This window comes from Tachyglossus aculeatus, chromosome 18, assembly GCF_015852505.1.
Source record: "Tachyglossus aculeatus isolate mTacAcu1 chromosome 18, mTacAcu1.pri, whole genome shotgun sequence".
Taxonomy (NCBI): Eukaryota; Metazoa; Chordata; class Mammalia; order Monotremata; family Tachyglossidae; genus Tachyglossus; species Tachyglossus aculeatus.
Genome location: NC_052083.1, coordinates 32826571 through 32847175, shown reverse-complemented (window position 1 = coordinate 32847175; position 20605 = coordinate 32826571). Strand labels below are relative to the sequence as shown.

Below are 20605 nucleotides of genomic sequence, written 5' to 3'. Positions count from 1 at the left end.
AGTCTTAATCCCCATTTTACCAATGAGATAACTCAGGTACAGAAGTGGAGTGACTTGCCCAAGGCCACCCAGCAGACGAGTGGCAGAGCGGGGATTAGAACCCAGGTCCTTCTAATTCCCAGGCCCGTGCTCTATCCAGTAGGCCAGGCTGCTGCTTTGAAATTAAACCAGGCTGGGGCTCAGGAGTGACTGATCAGTCTTGTTCACCTCCCAGGCGGCTAAACTAGTACTGAGGGCTCAATAAATATCTCTGATGGAACAAGTATAGGGGAGTAGCGTGGCCTGGGGGTCAGAGGACCTGGATTCTAATCCCAGCTCTGCCACTGGTCTGCTGTGTGACCTTGGGTAAGTCACTTCTCTGTGCCTCAGGTTCCTCATCTGTAAAATGGGGATAAAATCCACTTCAGATTGCTAGCCTCCATGTAGGATAGGGACTGTGTCCAGCCTATCTTGTATCCACCGCTGCACTTAGAACAGTGCTCAATAATAAGCGCTTACAAGACTATTATTATCATTACTATTAATAATAATAACAATCCTCTCATTGTTTTAGGATTCTAATGAAATGCATTTCATCGAGAAAAATGGATGTCTTCAGAACAAAGAATACTGTGCAATCCAAAATGAATTGTAATCTTAGTTATTTTTAGAAAAGCACCAGGACAGCCACCATCTGAGTAATGTAAGACAAAGCAGGATTATTATTTTTTTAATTAAAAAAAAAACCCAACCACCTCAATCGGTGAGGTTATGCAATGGGACCAGCTGAAGTAGACAAGTGGCAGCAAGCTCTTGAATGGGAAACATGCCTTCAGTTGCTTTTCAAGACACACACTACACAAACCAGGCAGCATCTGAGAGATATTCCATTTTCTGCCCCACAGTTTATATATCTCCATATAATTCATGATCAATGGTCTTTTTCACCATCACTCCCCAAAACCCTGTGCAATGCTTTGTTCGGCTCATCATGTTTGCAAACTGCAATATCAGCAACCTCCACCAGATTCTGAACCTTTTTGTATGGGAAAGGTGAAGAAAAAGATGGGATGAGAAGGTTTGGAGAATCACTGTGATTCTCCCCAACCCCCAGTAACAGAGGAGACTTTTAAAAATGGTGTCACTTAAATCCGGATGATGAAATTCAAGAGATGGATATTTTTTTTTTAAACAGGAAGGAGTCTACTGAAAAATGGAGGCTCTAGAACACCTAAACCCAGGGGGCATGTCCTGCTCATACTGCCAGCCTTTGCTGAGTTTTCCAGCTTTCCCGGAGTTTAAATTAGCCCCTTTGATGTCCAACTGGTGCACAGTGTGTGGGATTAAGTCACAACTCATTAACATTAATGGGAGTCTTGTTACACGTGGAAAATGCACCCTTTATACTCTCCTTCAAGGGTTTGGGCTTTTTTTTTTTAAGCCTTTTAATTAACTCAGGGGACTCCTCCTTGAACACACCTATGCAATGGTAGGAAATGGGCCTGAGTCACGAAATTTAATACAGTGTGTGACTTGCTCCTGGGTTAGCAACAGCTAACTAGCCAATGGACATTATGTCATAATCAGCTGAACTGCAAGAGCTTGAAACGCGCTCCTTTATTCAAGGAATCCTTTCCCTCATCCCTTAGGAGTGCTCATTAAGAAAAAAAAAATCATCCCAGATGAGAATGGTGCCTGCTTTTTCAACACTGGTTATCAGTTCATGTTTGAGCAGGAAGCAAAGCAACACTCGCCTTCGGTGTTAATTTGGCCGCCTGGGGAGGTGAACAAGACTGATCACTCACTTTTGAGCCCCTGCCTGGCTTAATTTCAAAGCAGCAGCCTGGGCTAGTGGATAGAGTACGGGCCTGGGAGTAGGAAGGACCTGGGTTCTAATCCCGGCTCCGCCGCTTGTCTCCTCTGTGATCTTGGGTGAGTCACTTAACTTCTCTGTGCGCCTCAATTACCTCATCTGTAAAATCAGGATTAAAAGTGTGAGTCCATGTGGGACAGGGACTTGATTAGCCTGTAACCACCTTAGTATTTAGTACAGTGCCTGGCACATAGTAAGCACGTAAATACCATGAAAAAACAAACAAAAAAGCTTCACCTATCATTGGGGAGTTACTCAGTTCATTGGTGTTGGGAAGAAATGTGTTGAACCTATCGAAGTTGTTGATGGAGCACTTAATTCTGTGGTCCTTCGATTAAAAACCAACATAATTTTCAGGAGAGAGGAAGGTGGGGTGGGGGGAGAATGGGAAGAAGGTGAAAGAGGACAGGGGAGAGAGGGAGAAGAGAAATGGAGGCGAGACAGGGAGAGGCTAAAGCCAGATGGTTGATGTATTGTTTCTACCCTGGGTGGGCACTGCCAATCCTCAGCCCTTGCCACACTGGTGCCCCTCAGTCCCACACTTCCATAACCTCCCTTCCAGAGCAGCTTTGCGGGCCCAGGCTGTAGTCACGCTGCTTAAACGGTGGGCAGGATTTTTCAAGTCCTCTGAAGAGAAGTTGGATCACATTCTACTTCATCCTGCCCCACTCCAAGCCCTATTTCACTCGCATGCCCTGGACTTTAGGTACCTACATTTCTAATTCCTACTCTTCTTCAGAATAAATGGGAGCTGGAAAAGGATTCTGCTCACAAAAATACCAACAACATTGCTGAAAAATGTAACCCACGGGCCCCAGAACTACACACAGTTTCCAAATGGGAGAATTCTGGGCCCAGAGTGGAAGTGATATTCAAAAATTCTCCCCATAAAAAATCAGCTGTGGGTGCGAGAATGAGACCTGGAACACCTGTCAGTCAAGCCCCTTTCTTCTCAGATAGAACTTGCCCATTCCAAAACTACTCTAGATTACCCTTCAGGGATCAAACCCAACAGGGCTTGCTAACTCAGTTAAAGTCTCTGTATAATGGGCCCTTAAAAACAAAAACAAAACAAAACTTTCACAATTGCAGCAAACATTTTTCATCCAGAAGACCACACGCACTTCCCAAAAAATCCTTGGCCCAAATCCTCTCAAATTAGTCCTAGAGTCTGGGATAAAGAGGTTTTACCGGACTATGTTCCTTGCAGGTCACAAGAAGTCTTGAAGACTCCACGGTTTTTGTAACAGTTGGCAATTGTCTCGGCCCCAACAGGCATTTTAGCTTGGGGTTTTCTACACCCTTAGGCCAGACACAGCACACACTGAACCTTCTGCAAGGGCTCCAGTGCTGAGCCTTGTCAGCCTTATCTGGACTACCGCGAAGGAATGAGATGTCCTAAAAATGGCCCAATACACGAACATACTTCCTTCATTGGTTTAATTTGGGACAGTGAGTTTCCAAGCAATGGCAGAGGAGGGGCTACCAGTTGCCTGGGATAATGATGATCGTTCCAAGATGTTTTTGGTTTTTCAATTTGTGATTGAAGTTGATTCAAAGCTTTGCATGTACACAAGAACCAGGTCTTTAAGGGAAATCTCATGGCATTTCAAACAGGTTTTTTCTGTTGCCCTTTCCACCACCCAGTTAGCTATCTCCAATAGCTTTTAAAAAAATGTTATGTAAACATTTTTTTTTGTTTGTTTTGAGGCACCTAAAAGGATGACTAATAGCCCCGGTTAAGGGTGTTGCTCAAAAGCTAGTTATCCCTACTTGACATTTCAAAGAAATATTATGTTCACAGAAGAAGAGCTGTGCAAGTTACAACTACTCTTGCCATGGAGACATTACCAGTGTTCTGTACTTAGAACTCATTCTGTTTCCTGTCAAGTGCTTTGTAAAGAGAGCTGTTCCCATGAAGTGTTTAGCCCCGCTCCCTTCTTAGTCATTTTCAGCCTCTTTATTAACTCATCTTTCCATTCTTTCAGGAATCCTCACCTGTTAATTAAAGTTGGCCACAAAATAAGTCAGGGCTTCAAATTCAGATACTCCATTCGATTACTGATTCAAACACAGGGTGGGGGAGGGAGCAAAGGAGAGAAAGTCTGGATTTCCCAATTACAACCACTGATTTTGTCTTAAATTAAAGAGTAAACCTGTAATTGTGACTGCAGAGCTGCTGGTGTAAGAGACCGATTTTTGAAGATTTTTACTAATCTGTGCACCTGTTAACTCTCAATAAACATGAAATTAACTGACAAATCATCCACAGTTACACTGGCTTATTTTTTTTTTTTAAAAGGCAAAAACAAACCCAAAAAATCCCCTCCGAATAACTCAGCTTTTGTGTGGTCCCTCAGTCTGTCAGTCACAAGGGCAGAGATCTCGTCTTTCTATTCTCTAAGCGCCACCTCTACACCCACTGGGCCCTCGGCACTACAGACTCTTGGTTTATTGTCCTATCCCTGGGTACCCCAGGCTTTGTTATTGGTTTATCTGTGCCCTTCCTGTTGCGGTGGGGAAGGTGGGGGTCCACCCCAGCTGATGGTGGCAGGGTGGGGTGTGTGTGGTGAGAAGAGCCTGGGGTACCCATCCCCAATCCAATACCATGACTCCCGACGTGAAGGATAGAAGCCCTTTGGTTTGAGTGCTTCTCCATATCCCCTTTCTCTTCCTCCCTCTCTGCTCCTTCCACCCATCACGAATGACAGATGTGTGACCCATCAGGAGCAAAGATCCCCCGAAAGATGCATGGCAAAGGCTTGGGTGTGCCGCCCAAGAAACCTTTTGGATTTTCTGTGTGTTTTGGTTTTCCGGGTCTCCTGATCTGGAAGTTGAGTCGGAGTGGAGAGTCGATGGACCGTTGAGGATTTCAAGGACTGCCCGAAGCTTTGCAACTTCCAAGGCAGTTTCTGGGATAACTTTCTAAAGAAAGGATCTAGGAGGGAGCTGGGAGCAAACTCTTACTTACATTTGCATGACGCTGACACTGAGCTACAAGAAACACACAACTACTGACTAACCTCAAGCCCAGCCATCTTTGAGCACCTGAGGACAGGTATTTCCATCATGGGTCTCTAACACTGCCCTTTACACTTCTTGGTCCTTTCCAGTTATGTTCCGTGGGTTTTATTGGTGGGGCAGGGGAGGCATGGGGTGGGGAGGAAGAGAAAAACCTGACAGCATCCAAAACCCAGAATTTGGATTCTGCAGGACAATAATGGCCCTCCAGCTCAGCCCTGATATCCCAAAGATGCCCAAGTCCCCCCATATACAGACACGTTACTGTGAGTCTTCAAATTCCCCCCACCACCAAATCACTGCCCAAGATCACCGTCAACTGGCTGCATGTCCATCCTGTAGAAAGTAGGCTTTAAAGAAAGCCAGCTGTAGAGAGTGCACTAATCTAGAGGCAGACGGATAGTCAGATTGGCACAATCCCCGTCCCCCACAAGTCTCCCCTCCCCATTGCACAGAAGAGGAAGCCAAAGCCCAGAGAGGTTAAGTGACTTGCTTCGGTCACAGGGCAGGCAAGTGGGATCTGGGACTAGGACCCAGGTCTCCTGACTCCCAGACGCACTCTCTTACCACGAGGCCATGTTACTTCAGGAAACTATTCACCTCTTAGGACGCCAATGACGCAGTGATCTCCGCGCCCCCAACTACTACTTTAACCCAACTCCGTGGAGGGGCCCGTACCTTGACGTGGTAATGTGCATCGAGGAGAATGTTGGCAGGCTTGAGGTCCAGGTGGAGTAGGGGTGGAGACATGCAGTGCAGGAAGTTCATGCCCACCGCCGTCTCGTGGATGATGCGGAAACGGAGCTCCCACGGGAGTGGTTCCGAGGCCAGCAGTTTCTCCAGGGATCCCGTCTCCATGTATTCCATGACCAGGCCCACGGGATCCCTGCAGATGCCATAGACTGGCAGGATGTAACGGAATTTGGCCATCTCCATCTTCTTGGCTTCTTCCAAAAGCTCCACTCGATCCCTGGGCAACAAGGTAACAGAGACAGTGCGTTAACAGCCCAATTCAGACACGGCACCAAGAACTCCTGGGATCTTGGTGTTCTGTCTTTAATCAGCCAGCAACGAGAAATGAAAGAGCAACAGGCCATAAAGTCCGGCTAGGCCCAAAAGGGCTCTGTCTGGTTCGCGTTAGAACCTAATGCGTCACTATTTAGGAGGTGAGCGTGTGTGTGCAGATCACCCGCTTCTAATTTCACATAATTAAACTTGGCTCTCTGGAGATCTTCAGTCCTAAGGCTACTGAAACACACCGATGCATCATGGGGCTATTATAAATGAGGTGGAGAGAAATTTCTCAAATTACCTCAATCCCTTCAGATAACGCCAAGTCAACACTAGAGCTTGGCAAATGCGTTTCTGTCGCAATAATTGTCCACTGTCCCCATTTGGGGTGGGGGGATCCAGAATGCAAGGAAAATTATAAAGTGACTGTACCAGGAAATGGGCTTGGTTTGCTTGTTGAAATCCAGCCTTCCATCTGGCCAGTGACAATGGCTCCAGCCTCACAGCCCAACCCTGTACTTCAATGAAGGGACCAAGAACGCACGTTCGCTGTCACGCTCTGCCTATGGCCAGAGTTACATGGTGAAAGTGGCAAGAATTACACAGACAGACTTCCTTCTTTTTGTCCTTCACTCTCTGCAATACTCTGTAAAGTCCCCTGGGCAAGGAACAGGTGTCTTGCTACCATCGTGTGGTGCCTAGCACTCAGTAGGGGTGCAAAAAACCTCAGTGACCATACTGAATGATGGAAATAATCTGGGAGATATCAATTATGTCCAGAATCATCTCTGAAAAATACTCTGCTATAGAAAGCAAAAGGAGGAGCCAATGTTAAAGTCATCATTTAGTACCTATTGGAATGCCGTATGTGAATGATGTGCATTTCCTACCGATATTCATCACTTCAGTAAGTTACAAGAATTGTAATCCTTCGACTTCGAATTACCGACATGAATTTTTACATTTAGGGCTGACCATGTCGACTTGTACTTATTTATAATACATCTACTCCGGGATTACTATTAAGAATCGGCAGCAGTTTAAAAACTTGTTTGTGCCTGCTTCTTCCTCAACAAGTTGGAAGATTCATAATTGGACCACCAAGGTAGGAAACACTTTTTTTCGGGCTTGTGTCGTTTTCACTCAGTAATAAAACTTTGAAAGGGAAAAAAAATAGGTTTCTCAATAAAAAAGGGATTCTAACAATAAAGGGATTAGTATTCCGGGAGGAAGGAAAAAATCTTATTCGTTCCCTGCTTCTCCAGAAATTGTCATGTATTTCACTTCAATGTGTTTAACTGCCATTTGGGAAGCTCCTAATCTGTTGCTGAAGACTAGAATCTAAAAATCCTCTCAATTTAGGTCTCTTCCTCCACTCCCCACTACTCATTTTAATTTCGCAAAAATAGAAAGTTGCATATACAGTAATGGAGATGGGAACTGAGCTCAGAAAACCTTAGAACAGTCAGTAACGTAATTCTTCGGCGTAACTCATAGCAGAGTCAGCCTGTCAGCAGGGGGTTGGAGCTCTGGATTAGGCTCTTCGTGTCACTGCTAGTCTAAGTGCCCTGACAAATGATATGGGGGGGGGCGGGGGGGACGGGACTGTGATGGCAGCAGAAGCCACACAGGAGAGCATGGAGGGATTGGGGGGAGCAGGGCGGGTAGAGAAAGACAGGAGGGAGTCCAGCTCCTGAAAAACAGGGACTCTCCTCCCACCCCACTCCCCTAAATGTGCTTACTCGCTCTGCACCTATTTGCTATTAATTCTATTTATCTGACAATTTTGACACTTGTCTATCTACATGTTTTGTTTTGTTGTCTGTCTCCCTTCTAGACTGTGAGCCCATTGCTGGGTAGGGACCGTCTCTATATGTTGCCGACTTGTACTTCCCAAGCGCTTAGTACAGTGCTCTGCACACAGTAAGCGCTCAATAAATACGATTGAATGAATGAATGCTCCAGAATATGGGAGAAGTGGGGGGGGGGGGGTAGAGAGAAAGACAGGAGGGAGTCCAGCTCCTGAAAAACAGGGACTCTCCATCCACCCCACTCCCCTAAATGTGCTTACTCGCTCTGCTCCAGAATATGGGAGATGTGTGTGTTGGGGAGAGGGGGTTGGGTAGAAAAGAGTGACAGATCTGATGCTGACTGATCAGCTATTTCTAACCCTCACAAGAGTTTCTTATAGCCAGTCAACCTCCTTGCAGTGTTAATATCGCAGGTGGTTGGTGGCTTGAAACCCTATCAGAATGTCAGTCTCACAAGCGCAAGTCTCTCTCTCAAACCCGGTCAGATGTTATTTACAGCACCCTTGAGCAGGAAGTGCAAACGGGTGGCACGAGTGAGTCACTAAGCCACTGCGATTCTGACTGACCAAAGGGAGCTTGGAGAGAAGACTCCACTGCTATTAATTCTCTTTGCTGTCGGACTGTCGCCCGTGAAATTCATCACAACTTTCAGAAGAGGGTGGAAGTCTTAAACTAAAGCTATTAATTCAGGGCTGCCGCGTGCGGGGCTGAGGAATCGGATTCCAGCCTGTTGCTGAAAGCCTTCCCCTCCCTCCTGATTTTAAATGCGCAGCTTAGCATGTCCAGACTCCTGCGGTGACACTTGCTGCCTGCGGACTTCCAACTTGGAAGCCATCACCACTGTGGCCAAGCACTGAAGCTGTTTGCTGGTATATCATGGGAGAGAGGGAAGGAGCCCCCAGGATGATGGGGGCAGGGGGGAAAAAATCAATCCTTTCCCCTGCAGCCACATGCATCATCCGGTGCCTGCCAACTTCAGAGGCCAATAAAATACAAGATCTGCCTAAGCGCTCCAAAACCTGCCCCACCCTACCCCGAGGACCGCATAAGAACTGTAATGCTGTTCTGCAGGCATGTTGGCAAAGGTTCGGGGTCCCTGAACTAGCCTGACAGGACTGCCAATTTAGCTGAAGCTCTACAAGCAGAATCTACAATAATTAAACCAGTTTGGGTGTTGATCAGATCAATGTCAAGCCCCATTTAAAATGAAATTTTTTAATTAAAAAAAGAGGGAATAAACCTAAAGCGTATCGCTTCAGCTGAGCCCTCCTAATTAAATTTGATACTTGGCAGATATGTGGCTGATGGTCTATATTAGTAAGGAAAAAAACTAGGACTGTTAAAGCTATTGGCTGTTACATCACTCAATTCCCTCCACCCGATTTTGCCAATCCGGTCTGTTTTAGAAGTGAATGTGCTGGTGTAAATGAATGCTTCTAGAGGAATCTGTTTATGTTCCTAGCATTTCCATTCAAACAGGTCTTCCAAGAGTCGCTACAGTGAGACTTAGGTTTGACTGTTGTTTAACAAAGGAGCTAAGAGGCTAAGGGCAGGAGAAGAAAGACATCTTCCACAAGCCCTGGTGGGCCTTGGTCCGCTTGCATGTGCCAAAGGCCTTTGCGATGCACATCTAAAGCCCAGGTGATTCTGGCTGCGATCATTAGTGTGTCTTGAACAGCATGCTGGCAACACATCATTCCTCCGTCCTGCCTGCCTGCGTTCCTTCCTTCAAAGAGTTCAGGGAGTTCTTTCTTCACCTGCCCCGTAGTCCTGGGGCACCAGGTTGGAGCCAGGGCTCCTCCTCCCTCCTCGGCAATACAGACCCTAGTTGCCAGGGGAGCCCTGGGCAGGGCACTGGCTGCAAATTCATGGCCAGGACCGCCCAGTGGCCCCGGGGAAGTATAATCCCATGCCAAGACACACTTTGAAGGGGCTGGAACCCGGAGACACCTACAGGGTGGATTAGAACTGGGGTCCTCCTCCTGATCGAAAGGTTCTTGAACTCTATTTTGGATAGTTTGGATATTTTGTAGCTCTTAAAAATAACAGCTCCTCTTGAACACTGTTAGGATTTGTCACAGACCCTACCCTTCACTGTCACGAATGAGCTGTTACTTTAAGAGGTCCACTCCAGTGCAGCCTTAAACACTGTTTGAGACTTCGGGGATGCTTCTGATTAACAAACCTCAATATAGCACCACCCCTCCCCACCCCCAACCACACACACACACACACACGTGTGTTTTTTCGTGCATTTGATTACTATGCTTACTTCTGATTCGGTGTATGTAAAGGACAATAAAATTGATATAGTTTTTTTATTTGCCGCTACTGGTTGTACTGCTGAATCAAAATGCCAAATGTCCTATTTTTCTGTAACATAAGAACAAATTTATAGCCCAACAGTGAAAAACCCTGGAACGCCCTGTCCTTTTAATAGAGGGGCACTGTTTCCTCAAAAGGTGAATTGGCCTTTGTTCTGTCTTCAAGCTCCAGCAGAAGAAACCTTTGGTAAAGAAATGGGGCCTTTTAAAGCCATCCATTTTTGATCAACCTGTGCTGGTAAACCCATTTTCCCTCGCAGCATACTACGTCCTGGTTTGCCTCCCAGAATGAACAACCCTGCAGTTCTCTAATACACCATGCAAGCATACCCTTGGGTTGACTGGTAGAAACAGAAATGACATTTTAAAAAGAAGATGTCCAGTAGGATTGCCTCCTGCCTGCCCAACTGAGGCCATGTTTCTGGGCTCTTCTATCAGTGGTATTTTTGTGAGGAAGAGTAGTAGTAGAATTTATTAAGCACTTACTGTGTGCAGAGCACTGTACAGAGTGCTGGGAAAGAATACTCATGGAAGGGAGTGGGGGAGGTCATCACAATTTGCTCACAGCTCATACTGCACTAGGCACTTAGGTGAGTGCAAGAGTTGCTAGAAACAATCACTACCCTCCAAGAGCTTAGTTTAGTTGGGGAGATAAACATTAAAATAAATTATAAGGGAAGCAACGAAGTATAAGGATATGTACACAAGTCTGCAAGAAAGGCTTCTCAGATCCAAAGGGACAAAAAAAAAAAAAAAAGATCAATTGAGAGGACATACTCAATTTTGATCGGATTCAATTTGAATTCCGGGCTACAAAACAGCCTCTGGAATCAGTAGGCTTGGGCTTTTGCCCCAGTACTACCATTGGCCTGCTGCGGGACTTTTTTGAGTGAATCACTTAACCTCTTTCTGGGCCTCAGTTTCCCCCTTTGTAAATCGTGGAAAATGATACCCGTTTCACCTTACCTCTCAGGGGTACTGTGAAGATTAAATTCAAGTGATTGACTAAAAAGCACTTGGAAAAAAAAAATAAAAGGACTCTACAGATTCGAGGTATTATGATTTTGCAGTAAAATTCTGTTTTATAGATTCCTCGACTGAAATTTGGTCAAACCTGCCAGGTTACCCTCAAATGATAGTTTACGGCTATTAATAGATGAGGCAATACTTACTAGGGCATTGGGAGATCAACTTTCAAAACCAGTTAGTTTATATGTTTTGGATCACGGAAATGTTGTGGGTAATAGTCATCCAGAAAAATGCACTAAGCAGCTAGGCCTAATGGAAAGAGCTCAGGCCTGGGAGTCGGAGGACCTGGGCTCTAAACCCAACTCTGCAACCTCGGGCAAGTCACCCAACTTCTCTGTGCCTCGGTTTCCTCACCTGTAAAATGGTAATTCTTTGCTTGTTCACTCTCCCTCCCTCCCTCGTGGGACAGGGACCTTGTCCAGCCTGATGATCTTGTATCTACTTCAGCGCTTAGAACAGTGCTCGGCTCATAATAGGCACATATCAAAACCACAGTTATCATTATTATTTATAGTTCATAAGTTGACAGTAAGAGATGGTGGCAACTCAGCACCTCATGGAGCTCAGGGGTGAGAGAAGAAAGATTGATGGTCGAGGGTGTTCCCCGGTTCGCCCTCACAGGACTCTGAATAACTTAGGGTCAGATGAAGACCGAGACTCAACCTCCATTGCTCTTCAGTAATAAAAAAAAATAGAATTTCTCCAGCAACTCTAACCACTTCCCAGCCTGAAACATCCCAAAGGCTCTAAAAGAGCCAGAGGATCATTGTTCCTGCTGCAGAGCTACACTTCAATCAATAATAATATCAACAAAATAAATCAATAATAAATGGTGGTTATATACTAAGGAATAATTATGGGCCAAGTACTGTGCTGGGGGCGGGGATGCAAGATAATCAGATTGGACACAGTCCCTGTCCCACATGGGGCTCACAGTGTAAGATGGAGGGACAGTGTGCATTTTATTCCCATTTTACAAACTGAGGCACAAAAGTTAAGTGACTTGTCCAAGGTCACCCAGCAGGAAAGTGGCTAATCAAACATATTTATTGAGCGTTTACCTATTATATTTATTGAACCTCTGTGTGCAAAGCACTGTACTACATGCTTGGGAGAATACAACAACAGAGTTAATTAATCTACATGATCCCTGACCTCTTACTCCCAGGTCAGACTACCCTACCTTCCTCCTCAGGCTTGCTTCCACTTTTATTTTATGGGAAAGAGCAAATTTAAACTCTTCAAACGCTAATGGGGAAAATCAATCAATCAGCGACATTTATTGAGTGCGAACTTGTGTGCAGAGCATTGTACTAAACACTTGGAAGACTACAATACAACAGCATTGCTGGACACAATCCCTACCTTTAAGGAGTTTACAGATCAAGGGCAAAAGTCTCAGCTTCATTATTTGGTTCTGGTACGATGGGTGGGGCATCCTGAACCTGTTTCTTACAACTGATGCTTGGAACATTTGCTCCAAGTAACAGTGCACAGGGAGAACCTTAGCCGAGAAGGGCAATAAATTGAAATACTGTACAGCTTTATTTCTAAAAGCAGTATAGGGAGAACCTCTTTGGCTCCAGGAGGGAGAAAGGCAGTCCACTGTACGGGAGAAAAGAGACTACTGCTATTTGTTTGGAGACAAGGAGATGAGCTGGGCCTTGAGTATTTTGAAGGCCAAAAAAAATGCTGGCCAAAAAGGAGGGACGGTTGAAAAATTAGAGTGGGTGGTAAGCAAATTCCACAAAAGTCTGTGGAATGTGGGTTCATCGGAGAAATTAAGAGTTTTACTTTAATCACATCCAGTTACAGGTCTCTGGATCTCCAGTGAGCCACATCAGCTTTCCGGATTTGCTATTTTTATATTTCCAAGGAATGGGCCTGTCTGATTGATGACACTATTGTGCTCCAGTTACAAACCCACAATTTAGTCAGGCTAGTCTGAACTAGCTGAGTTGTTAACTAACACTAGCTTCTTCCGTGAATGGGTGTCTATGCCATAATTTGTATTTTTTTTTTTTTTTGGCGTTGCAGCAATCACTCATTATTTAAGAACCGAACCAAAAAAGTGGCATCTCATTTCCTTTCCTTAATCACCCGTGGTTCTTGCAAGGTGCAGTGGTGATTTATTCACACCCAGTCTGTGAACGGACAAGGTAATGCTGAGAAACCAATAAGGGGTAAACACTGTTAGGGCAACCACTGAGGCCACAAATTCCACTGCCACAATTTGCATGTGTGATGTAATATTTTTCAGATTCTAAATCCTTGTTTTGCTGCAAATTTCACTTTCTCCGGCCGCTTTGGAACCTAAAGTGTCTACAAACAAATGAGTAGCAAGTGATGATTCCCGGATTTTCCTGCCGAGGATTCCTTTATTATGGTGAAGAGCTTACTATATGTCAACACTGTTCTAAGTGCAGGGGTAAACTGGTTAATCAGACTGGACAAATTCTCTGTCCCACATGGGGCTCGCGGGCTACGCAGCCTTCATTTCACTGTTCCTCCAACCCTCCCACTTCGGCTCTTTCAGAAGAGGCTTTTCCCCCCTTCAGGTTCAACAGGAGATTTTCCTTCCAAAGGCTCTTCTTCCCTCCCATCCTCCAAAGCCCTTCCAAAGCCTACTCTTGGGCCCCACGTCATGCTCTGAGATCCTTCTGACAACACCCCCGCCCCCCGGTGTGGAAGACACCAGGATAGACTGCCTGACACCCAAGCAGAAAAACTCAAAAAAAAAAAAAAAAGACGGAGGAAGTTGATTGTACCTGTTTTCCTGAATCTAAAAGTCTAGAAATAAGACCTCCGACTCCTCTAACCCCAATCCGGGCAAACTGAAATGCTACTAAAGATTGTGAACCAAAACTGTGAGTGACAGAGAGAGAGAATCCTAAACTTGTTTCATTTTTTCCCCCAGGGGCTGGATACCCTGGAGGAGGCCAACTTCCATGGACAAAGGACCAGATTCCATCCTGTCCTCTCTCGTTCACCCTTCCTAAATTGCAAATGGTTTGGCACTTCCTGTTCAGCAGAGCTTTCTGACCTCCAAAATTGCACAGCAACACAAGGCAAGCCACCACCTGCCTGCTTTGGGCAGGGCAGGAAAGGCTTCCAGCTAAAGGACAAAACATGATTAAAACCTAGCTGTGCAATGGCCCAGGTGACCCGCCTTTAAGAGGAGAAGCCGTACCTTCAAGTAGGAGAAGAATGTAATAGAATTGTTGCTGGGGAAAATTGCTAAAGACGCAGGCTATGGTTCTAATAAGCTGATTCTGTATGACGCCAAATCCGCCTCTCTGCTCACAAAGCTGGCCTGCTTTAAAACACCAGGAGGGTGTCATTTGGGTAGCTCTCCGGGTTACTAGTGAAGATCGCTTCACTCGTATTCACAGCTAGGCCCCAAAAATTGAGTCCAGAGGCCTAGAAATAGCTAAGAGTCCTCCCCGACACCTTTTCTCAAACACACAATAACTTTTCCCTTTCTGGGACAGGGACTGTGTCTGATCTGACTGTCTAGTACCAACCACCGCACTTAGCACGGACTAAGCACTTAGAGACCATTATTACTATTCTTTGGAATGAATGCAAACAGAATAATTTTAAGAAGCCACCAGCCCAAATCAGAAGGTGACTTGTCATTCATTCATTCAATCGTATTTATCGAGCGCTTACTGTGTGCACAGCACTGTACTAAGCGCTTGGGAAGTACAAGTTGGCAACATATGGAGACGGTCCCTACCCAACAGTGGGCTCACAGTCTAGAAGGGGGAGAAAGAGAACAAAACAAAACATATTAACAAAATAAAATATATAGAATATGCACAAATAAAATAGAGTAATAAATACGTACAAACATATATACATATATCGTCATCTGCACACCCTAACCATGTTATGTCTGCAAGCATTTATCCCGCTTACTTTCCTTTAACCAGTAATGAAAACTTTATGACACTAGTCACCTTTAGACCCAGGCCTTTAGGAATCAATCAGTGGTAATTATTGAGTGCTTACGATGTGCAGAGCACTGTTGGAAGGGTTGGGAGGGTACAATACAAGAGAATTAGCAGTTCTCTGCCCAGGATGAGTTTACAGTCTAAAGGGTGGTGGCTCGCGGTCTAGAGGGGGGACTGGGCTGAACCTTATATTTAAACCTACAATCTCTCCAACGGAATCTCTACTGTCAATGAAACTGAAGTCACTCCTTGGGGCCGTCTGAAATGTTACAAGAGTCGTGTACTTTCATTATCTTAAGAGTTATGCAGGGCAATCCATTCTGGTGCATTAAGTGAAATTTCAATTAGGGCTTTCAAGAGATCTACCGAATCCTTACTGATTAAAAATAACAATGGGCCCTGAGGATGACCACTGAGACCCTTAAGGCTACCTATCACTCAGGGGAGAGAGAGGTCAGGAATTATCCTTATTATATATAATTATTATATAAGGAACCCGAAGCCCACGAGAGGTGTGGCTGTACAAGAATACCAAGCCAGACGAAGGGAAAAATCAAGGCACAGTTATTATTCTACTGTTACGTCTTGAATTTGCACCATTCTGATTGCCTCAAGTGTGTTCCCATCGGTTCTCGTTTTATCCTCACCACATTCCTGGGAGGTAGGGAGAGGCAGCTATTATTATCATCATCTCTATTTTACCGATGAAGAAAAGAACAATCTCCCATTCATTTGTCTGCACTGTCTCAAACTAAAGAATTCTGGAACACTGTCTCGAAAAACAGTCTGGAGACTAAGTAATAAGTGTTTCGCCTTCAATAGAGCCATAGATTTAACGCGGATTTTCACTGGCTTATCCCCCCCAGCGCCCATTCACAATCCTCAAAAGCCGCAAGACACGTCCTGAAAACATCTGGCTTTAACCATATACGTGGTTGCAAGGTGCTTCCCAAAAGGGTAATCACCTTACTCCAATTTGTGTTTAAAAAGCAAATGACCAGCTCGATAAAACAAAGTAACGAGAATTACAGCATCAAACGAACAAGGTCCCCGCACACCGTATTTTCGTAATGCTGGGCACAAAAGTCGAACCCACGCTGTACGCAAAAATGACTTTTAAAAAAAAATCCCGGGCACCAAGTGGGTAAAAACTTTTTTTTTTTTAAAGCTCCCATCCCGAGCACACCGTCCCTCCGCCGTTTTACTCGGCCTGTACTTGTTTTTTCAAGCCAGGTCCCAACACGATTCTGATTCACATTTTCCCCATCCGGCCGTCTCGGCAGGCCCAAGGTATCCGGGACCCAAAGTACGTGAAGTAAAAGGCAAACTCTGGTAGGAGTTCTGAGAGCAGCAAAGCCGGCTGCAGGGGGAAAAAAGAAAAAGCCGCTCTTTAGGGGATCCGGGTGAGGGACGGCAGAGAGACGCAGGCTGCAGCCTCGAGTTTAAATGCCCGGGTCCTGGGACTTCCGAAACAACCGGGTGGGGAGGGGGGTGTTGTGTGTGTTTGTTTGGGTATGGATGTGTGTAATTCTATTTGTTCTGACGATTCTGACACCTGTCTCCATGTTTTGCTTTGTTGTCCGTCCCCCCCTTCTAGACCGTGAGCCCGCTGTTGGGTAGGGACCGTCTCTGTTGCCGACTTGGACTTCCCTAACGGTTAGTCCAGTGCTTTGCACACAGTAAGTGATCAATACGACTGACTGACTGACTGGATGGATGGAGAGCAAGGAATGTGTATCTCTTCTAGACTGTGAGCCCACTGTTGGGTGGGGGCCGTCTCTCTCTGTTGCCGACTTGGACTTCCCAAGCGGTTAGTCCAGTGCTCTGCACACAGTAAGTGATCAATCAATACGATTGACTGACTGACTGGATGGATGGATGGATGGAGAGCAAGGAATGTGTATCTCTTCTAGACTGTGAGCCCACTGTTGGGTAGGGACCGTCTCTATATGTTGCCAACCTGTACTTCCCAAGCGCTTAGTACAGTGCTCTGCACACAGTAAGCGCTCAATAAATACGACTGATTGATTGATTGATTGATTGGAGCGGGGTGGTGCGTGGGAGGCCGGCGGCTCCCGGGGTCCGGGCCCAGGGGGGCTCCGAAGACGATGCCTCGGGTTTGGGCCGGCGGGGCGAGGGGTCCCGCGGGGTCATTCATTCATTCAATTGTATTTATTGAGCGCTTACTGTGTGCTGAGCACTGTACTAAGCGCTTGAGAAGGACAATTCAGCAACAAAGAGAGACCATCCCTGCCCACAGCGGGCTCACAGTCTAGAGCTATTACTATTACTACTATTACTCTATTTTGTTAATATGTTTTGTTTTGTTCTCTGTCTCCCCCTTCTAGACTGTGAGCCCACTGTTGGGTAGGGACCGCCTCTATATGTTGCTAACTAGGACTTCCCAAGCGCTTAGTACAGTGCTCTGCACACAGTAAGCGCTCAATAAATACGATTGATTGGTTGATTCTCCACAACTAAAGGAAACCCCCTTTGAGGTAGTTGAAAAACCAGCCCGGTCAAACTGCCACACTAAAGAGACATAATGAATGAGCAATAACAAACACACACATATCCTCCTGAAAAAGGTCAAGAGAAGAAGAATAGGCCCCGCTGGGATTCGAACTTGTACCTATCTATTCTATTTATTTTATTTTGCTAGTATGTTTGGTTTTGTTCTGTCTCCCCCTTTTAGACTGTGAGCCCACCGCTGGGTAGGGACTGTCTCTACATGTTGCCAGCTTGTACTTCCCAAGCGCTTAGTACAGTGCTATGCACACAGTAAGCGCTCAATAAATACGACTGATTGATTGATTGCTTCTCATCAACTAAAGGAAAACTCCTTTGAGGTAGTTGAAAAATCAGCCCGGTCAAACTGCCACACTAAAGAGACATAATGAATGAGCGATAACAAACACACACATATCCTCCTGAAAAAGGTCAAGAGAAGAAGAATAGGCCCCGCTGGGATTCGAACTTGTACCTATCTATTCTATTTATTTTATTTTGCTAGTATGTTTGGTTTTGTTCTGTCTCCCCCTTTTAGACTGTGAGCCCACCGCTGGGTAGGGACTGTCTCTACATGTTGCCAGCTTGTACTTCCCAAGCGCTTAGTACAGTGCTATGCACACAGTAAGCGCTCAATAAATACGACTGATTGATTGATTGCTTCTCATCAACTAAAGGAAAACTCCTTTGAGGTAGTTGAAAAATCAGCCCGGTCAAACTGCCACACTAAAGAGACATAATGAATAAGCGATAACAAACACACACACATCCTCCCGAAAAAGGTCAAGAGAAGAAGAATAGGCCCCGCTGGGATTCGAACTTGTACCGATCTATTCTATTTATTTTATTTTGTTAGTATGTTTGGTTTTGTTGTCTGTCTCCCCCTTTTAGACTGTGAGCCCACTGTTGGGTAGGGACTGTCTCTAGATGTTGCCAACTTGTACTTCCCAAGCGCTTGGTACAGTGCTCTGCACACAGTAAGCGCTCAATAAATACGATTGATTGATTGATTGCTTCTCCACAACTAAAGGAAACCCCCTTTGAGGTAGGTGAAAAATCAGCCCGACCATCATCATCAATCATATTTATTGAGCGCTTACTGTGTTTAGAGCACTGTACTAAGAGCTTGGGAAGTACAAGTTGGCAACATAAAGAGACAGTCCCTACCACCAGTGGGCTCACGGTCTAAAAGGGGGTGACAGAGAACAAAACCAAACATACTAACGAAATAAAATAAATAGAATAGATATGTACAAGATAGAGTAACAAATATGTACAAACATATATCAATCAATCAATCGTACTTATTGAGCGCTTACTATGCGCAGAGCACTGTACTAAGCGCTTGGGAAGTACAAGTTGGCAACATCTAGAGACAGTCCCTACCCAACAGTGGGCTCACGGTCTTAAAGGGGGGAGACAGAGAACAAAACCAAACATACTAACGAAATAAAATAAATAGAATAGGTATGTACAAGTAAGATAGATAAACAAATATGTACAAACATATATCAATCAATCAATCGTACTTATTGAGCGCTTACTATGCGCAGAGCACTGTACTAAGCGCTTGGGAAGTACAAGTTGGCAACATCTAGAGACAGTCCCTACCCAACAGCGGGCTCTCGGTCTAAAAGGGGGGAGACAGAGAACAAAACCAAACAGACTAACGAAATAAAATACATAGAACAGATAGGTACAAGTAAAATAAATAAATAACTAGGGTAATAAATATGTACAAACACATATACAGGTGCTGTCAAGTAAAATAAATAAATAACTAGGGTAATAAATAGGTACAAACATATATACAGGTGCTGTCAAGTAAAATAAATAAATAACTAGGGTAATAAATAGGTACAAACATCTATACAGGTGCTGTGGGGAAGGGAAGGAGGTAAGATGCGGGGGGATGGAGAGGCGGGGAGGAAGGAAGGGGTTCAGTCTGGGAAGGCCTCCTGGAGGAGGTGATATTTCCTCCAATAAATACGATTGATTGATTGAACCCAGGATCTCCCGCTTACTAGCCAGGCGGCTCAGCCATCTAAGCTGCGAGGCCCCCCGTGGGACAGCCCGATCACCCTGCGGCCTCCCCAGCGCTTAGCCTATAGCAAGCGCTCAGTAGATCAATCAATCAATCAATCGTATTTATTGAGCGTCGTTATTTATAATTAAATTATAATTTAATACCAAGCGCTTAGTACAGTGCTCTGCACATAGTAGGCGCTCAATAAATACGATTGATTGATTGATTGTCTCCCCTTTCTAGACTGTCTAGAAGTCTACTCTAGTCTACTATGAGCCCACTGTTGGGTAGGGACTGTCTCTATATGTTGCCAATTTGTACTTCCCAAGCGCTCAGTACAGTGCTCTGCACATAGTAAGCGCTCAATAAATGCGATTGATGATGACGATTTATTATTTCTAATGACGTATTTATAGATGCCGTCATTATTATTAATGATTAGAGATGAGGTAACGCCGTTGTTATTTATTATTGTTATTAGAGATGAGGTCAACTCATCGGTCGGCTTGGGTCCCCTCGGCCCCCCTTCGTGGGTGGGTGGGGGGGGGGGGGTCGGGCCTTACTTGTCGTCGACATGGAGGCCGGGCGAACACTTGATGGCCAGCCAGGTCTTCCAGTGAACGTGCCGGACCTTGTAGACCTGGCCGAAGCCGCCCGAGCCGATCTTCTCCCAGCTGACGAACTCGGCCGAGTCGAAGGTCCGGAGCAGCCCCATGGCCCCGGACCCGGGGGGGCCCACGCCGCCTCTCCCTTCGCCGCCTTCCTCGTCCATGGCGTCCCCCGCCGCGCCGCCTCACGCCTCAGCATGGACGGCGCCCTCTGCCCCGCCGCCCGTCCGCCCGCCCGTCTGAGGTGATTCGGGTGGGGCCTCATCAGCCCCGCCCGTGACGTCACTTCCGGGGGCCCGCCCGCGCGCCCTCCCCTCCCCTCCCGCCCCTCCCGCGCGCGAGCTCGGCCGGGGGACCCCCGCGAGCCAGAGCGCACGCGCGCGCGCGCTCGCTCATTCATTCATTCATATTGATTCACTCATTCATTCAATCGTATTTATCGAGCCCTTACTGTGCGCG

At 45.8% G+C, this 20605-nt stretch overlaps 1 protein-coding gene across 1 annotated transcript in view; it reads right to left on the bottom strand.

Annotated features, from left to right (window-relative positions):
• RIPK4 (receptor interacting serine/threonine kinase 4) overlaps positions 1-20302 on the bottom strand; it is a 34407-nt gene extending 14105 nt beyond the window's left edge. Inside the window, exons 1-2 of the mRNA XM_038760630.1 lie at positions 20102-20302; positions 5552-5843 (exon numbers count right to left, since the gene is read on the bottom strand). Of these exons, the coding sequence (XP_038616558.1) occupies positions 5552-5843; positions 20102-20253 (444 nt within the window). The 5' untranslated portion in view covers positions 20254-20302. The remainder of the gene's footprint in view (positions 1-5551; positions 5844-20101) is intronic.
• Positions 20303-20605: the final 303 nt, after the last annotated feature.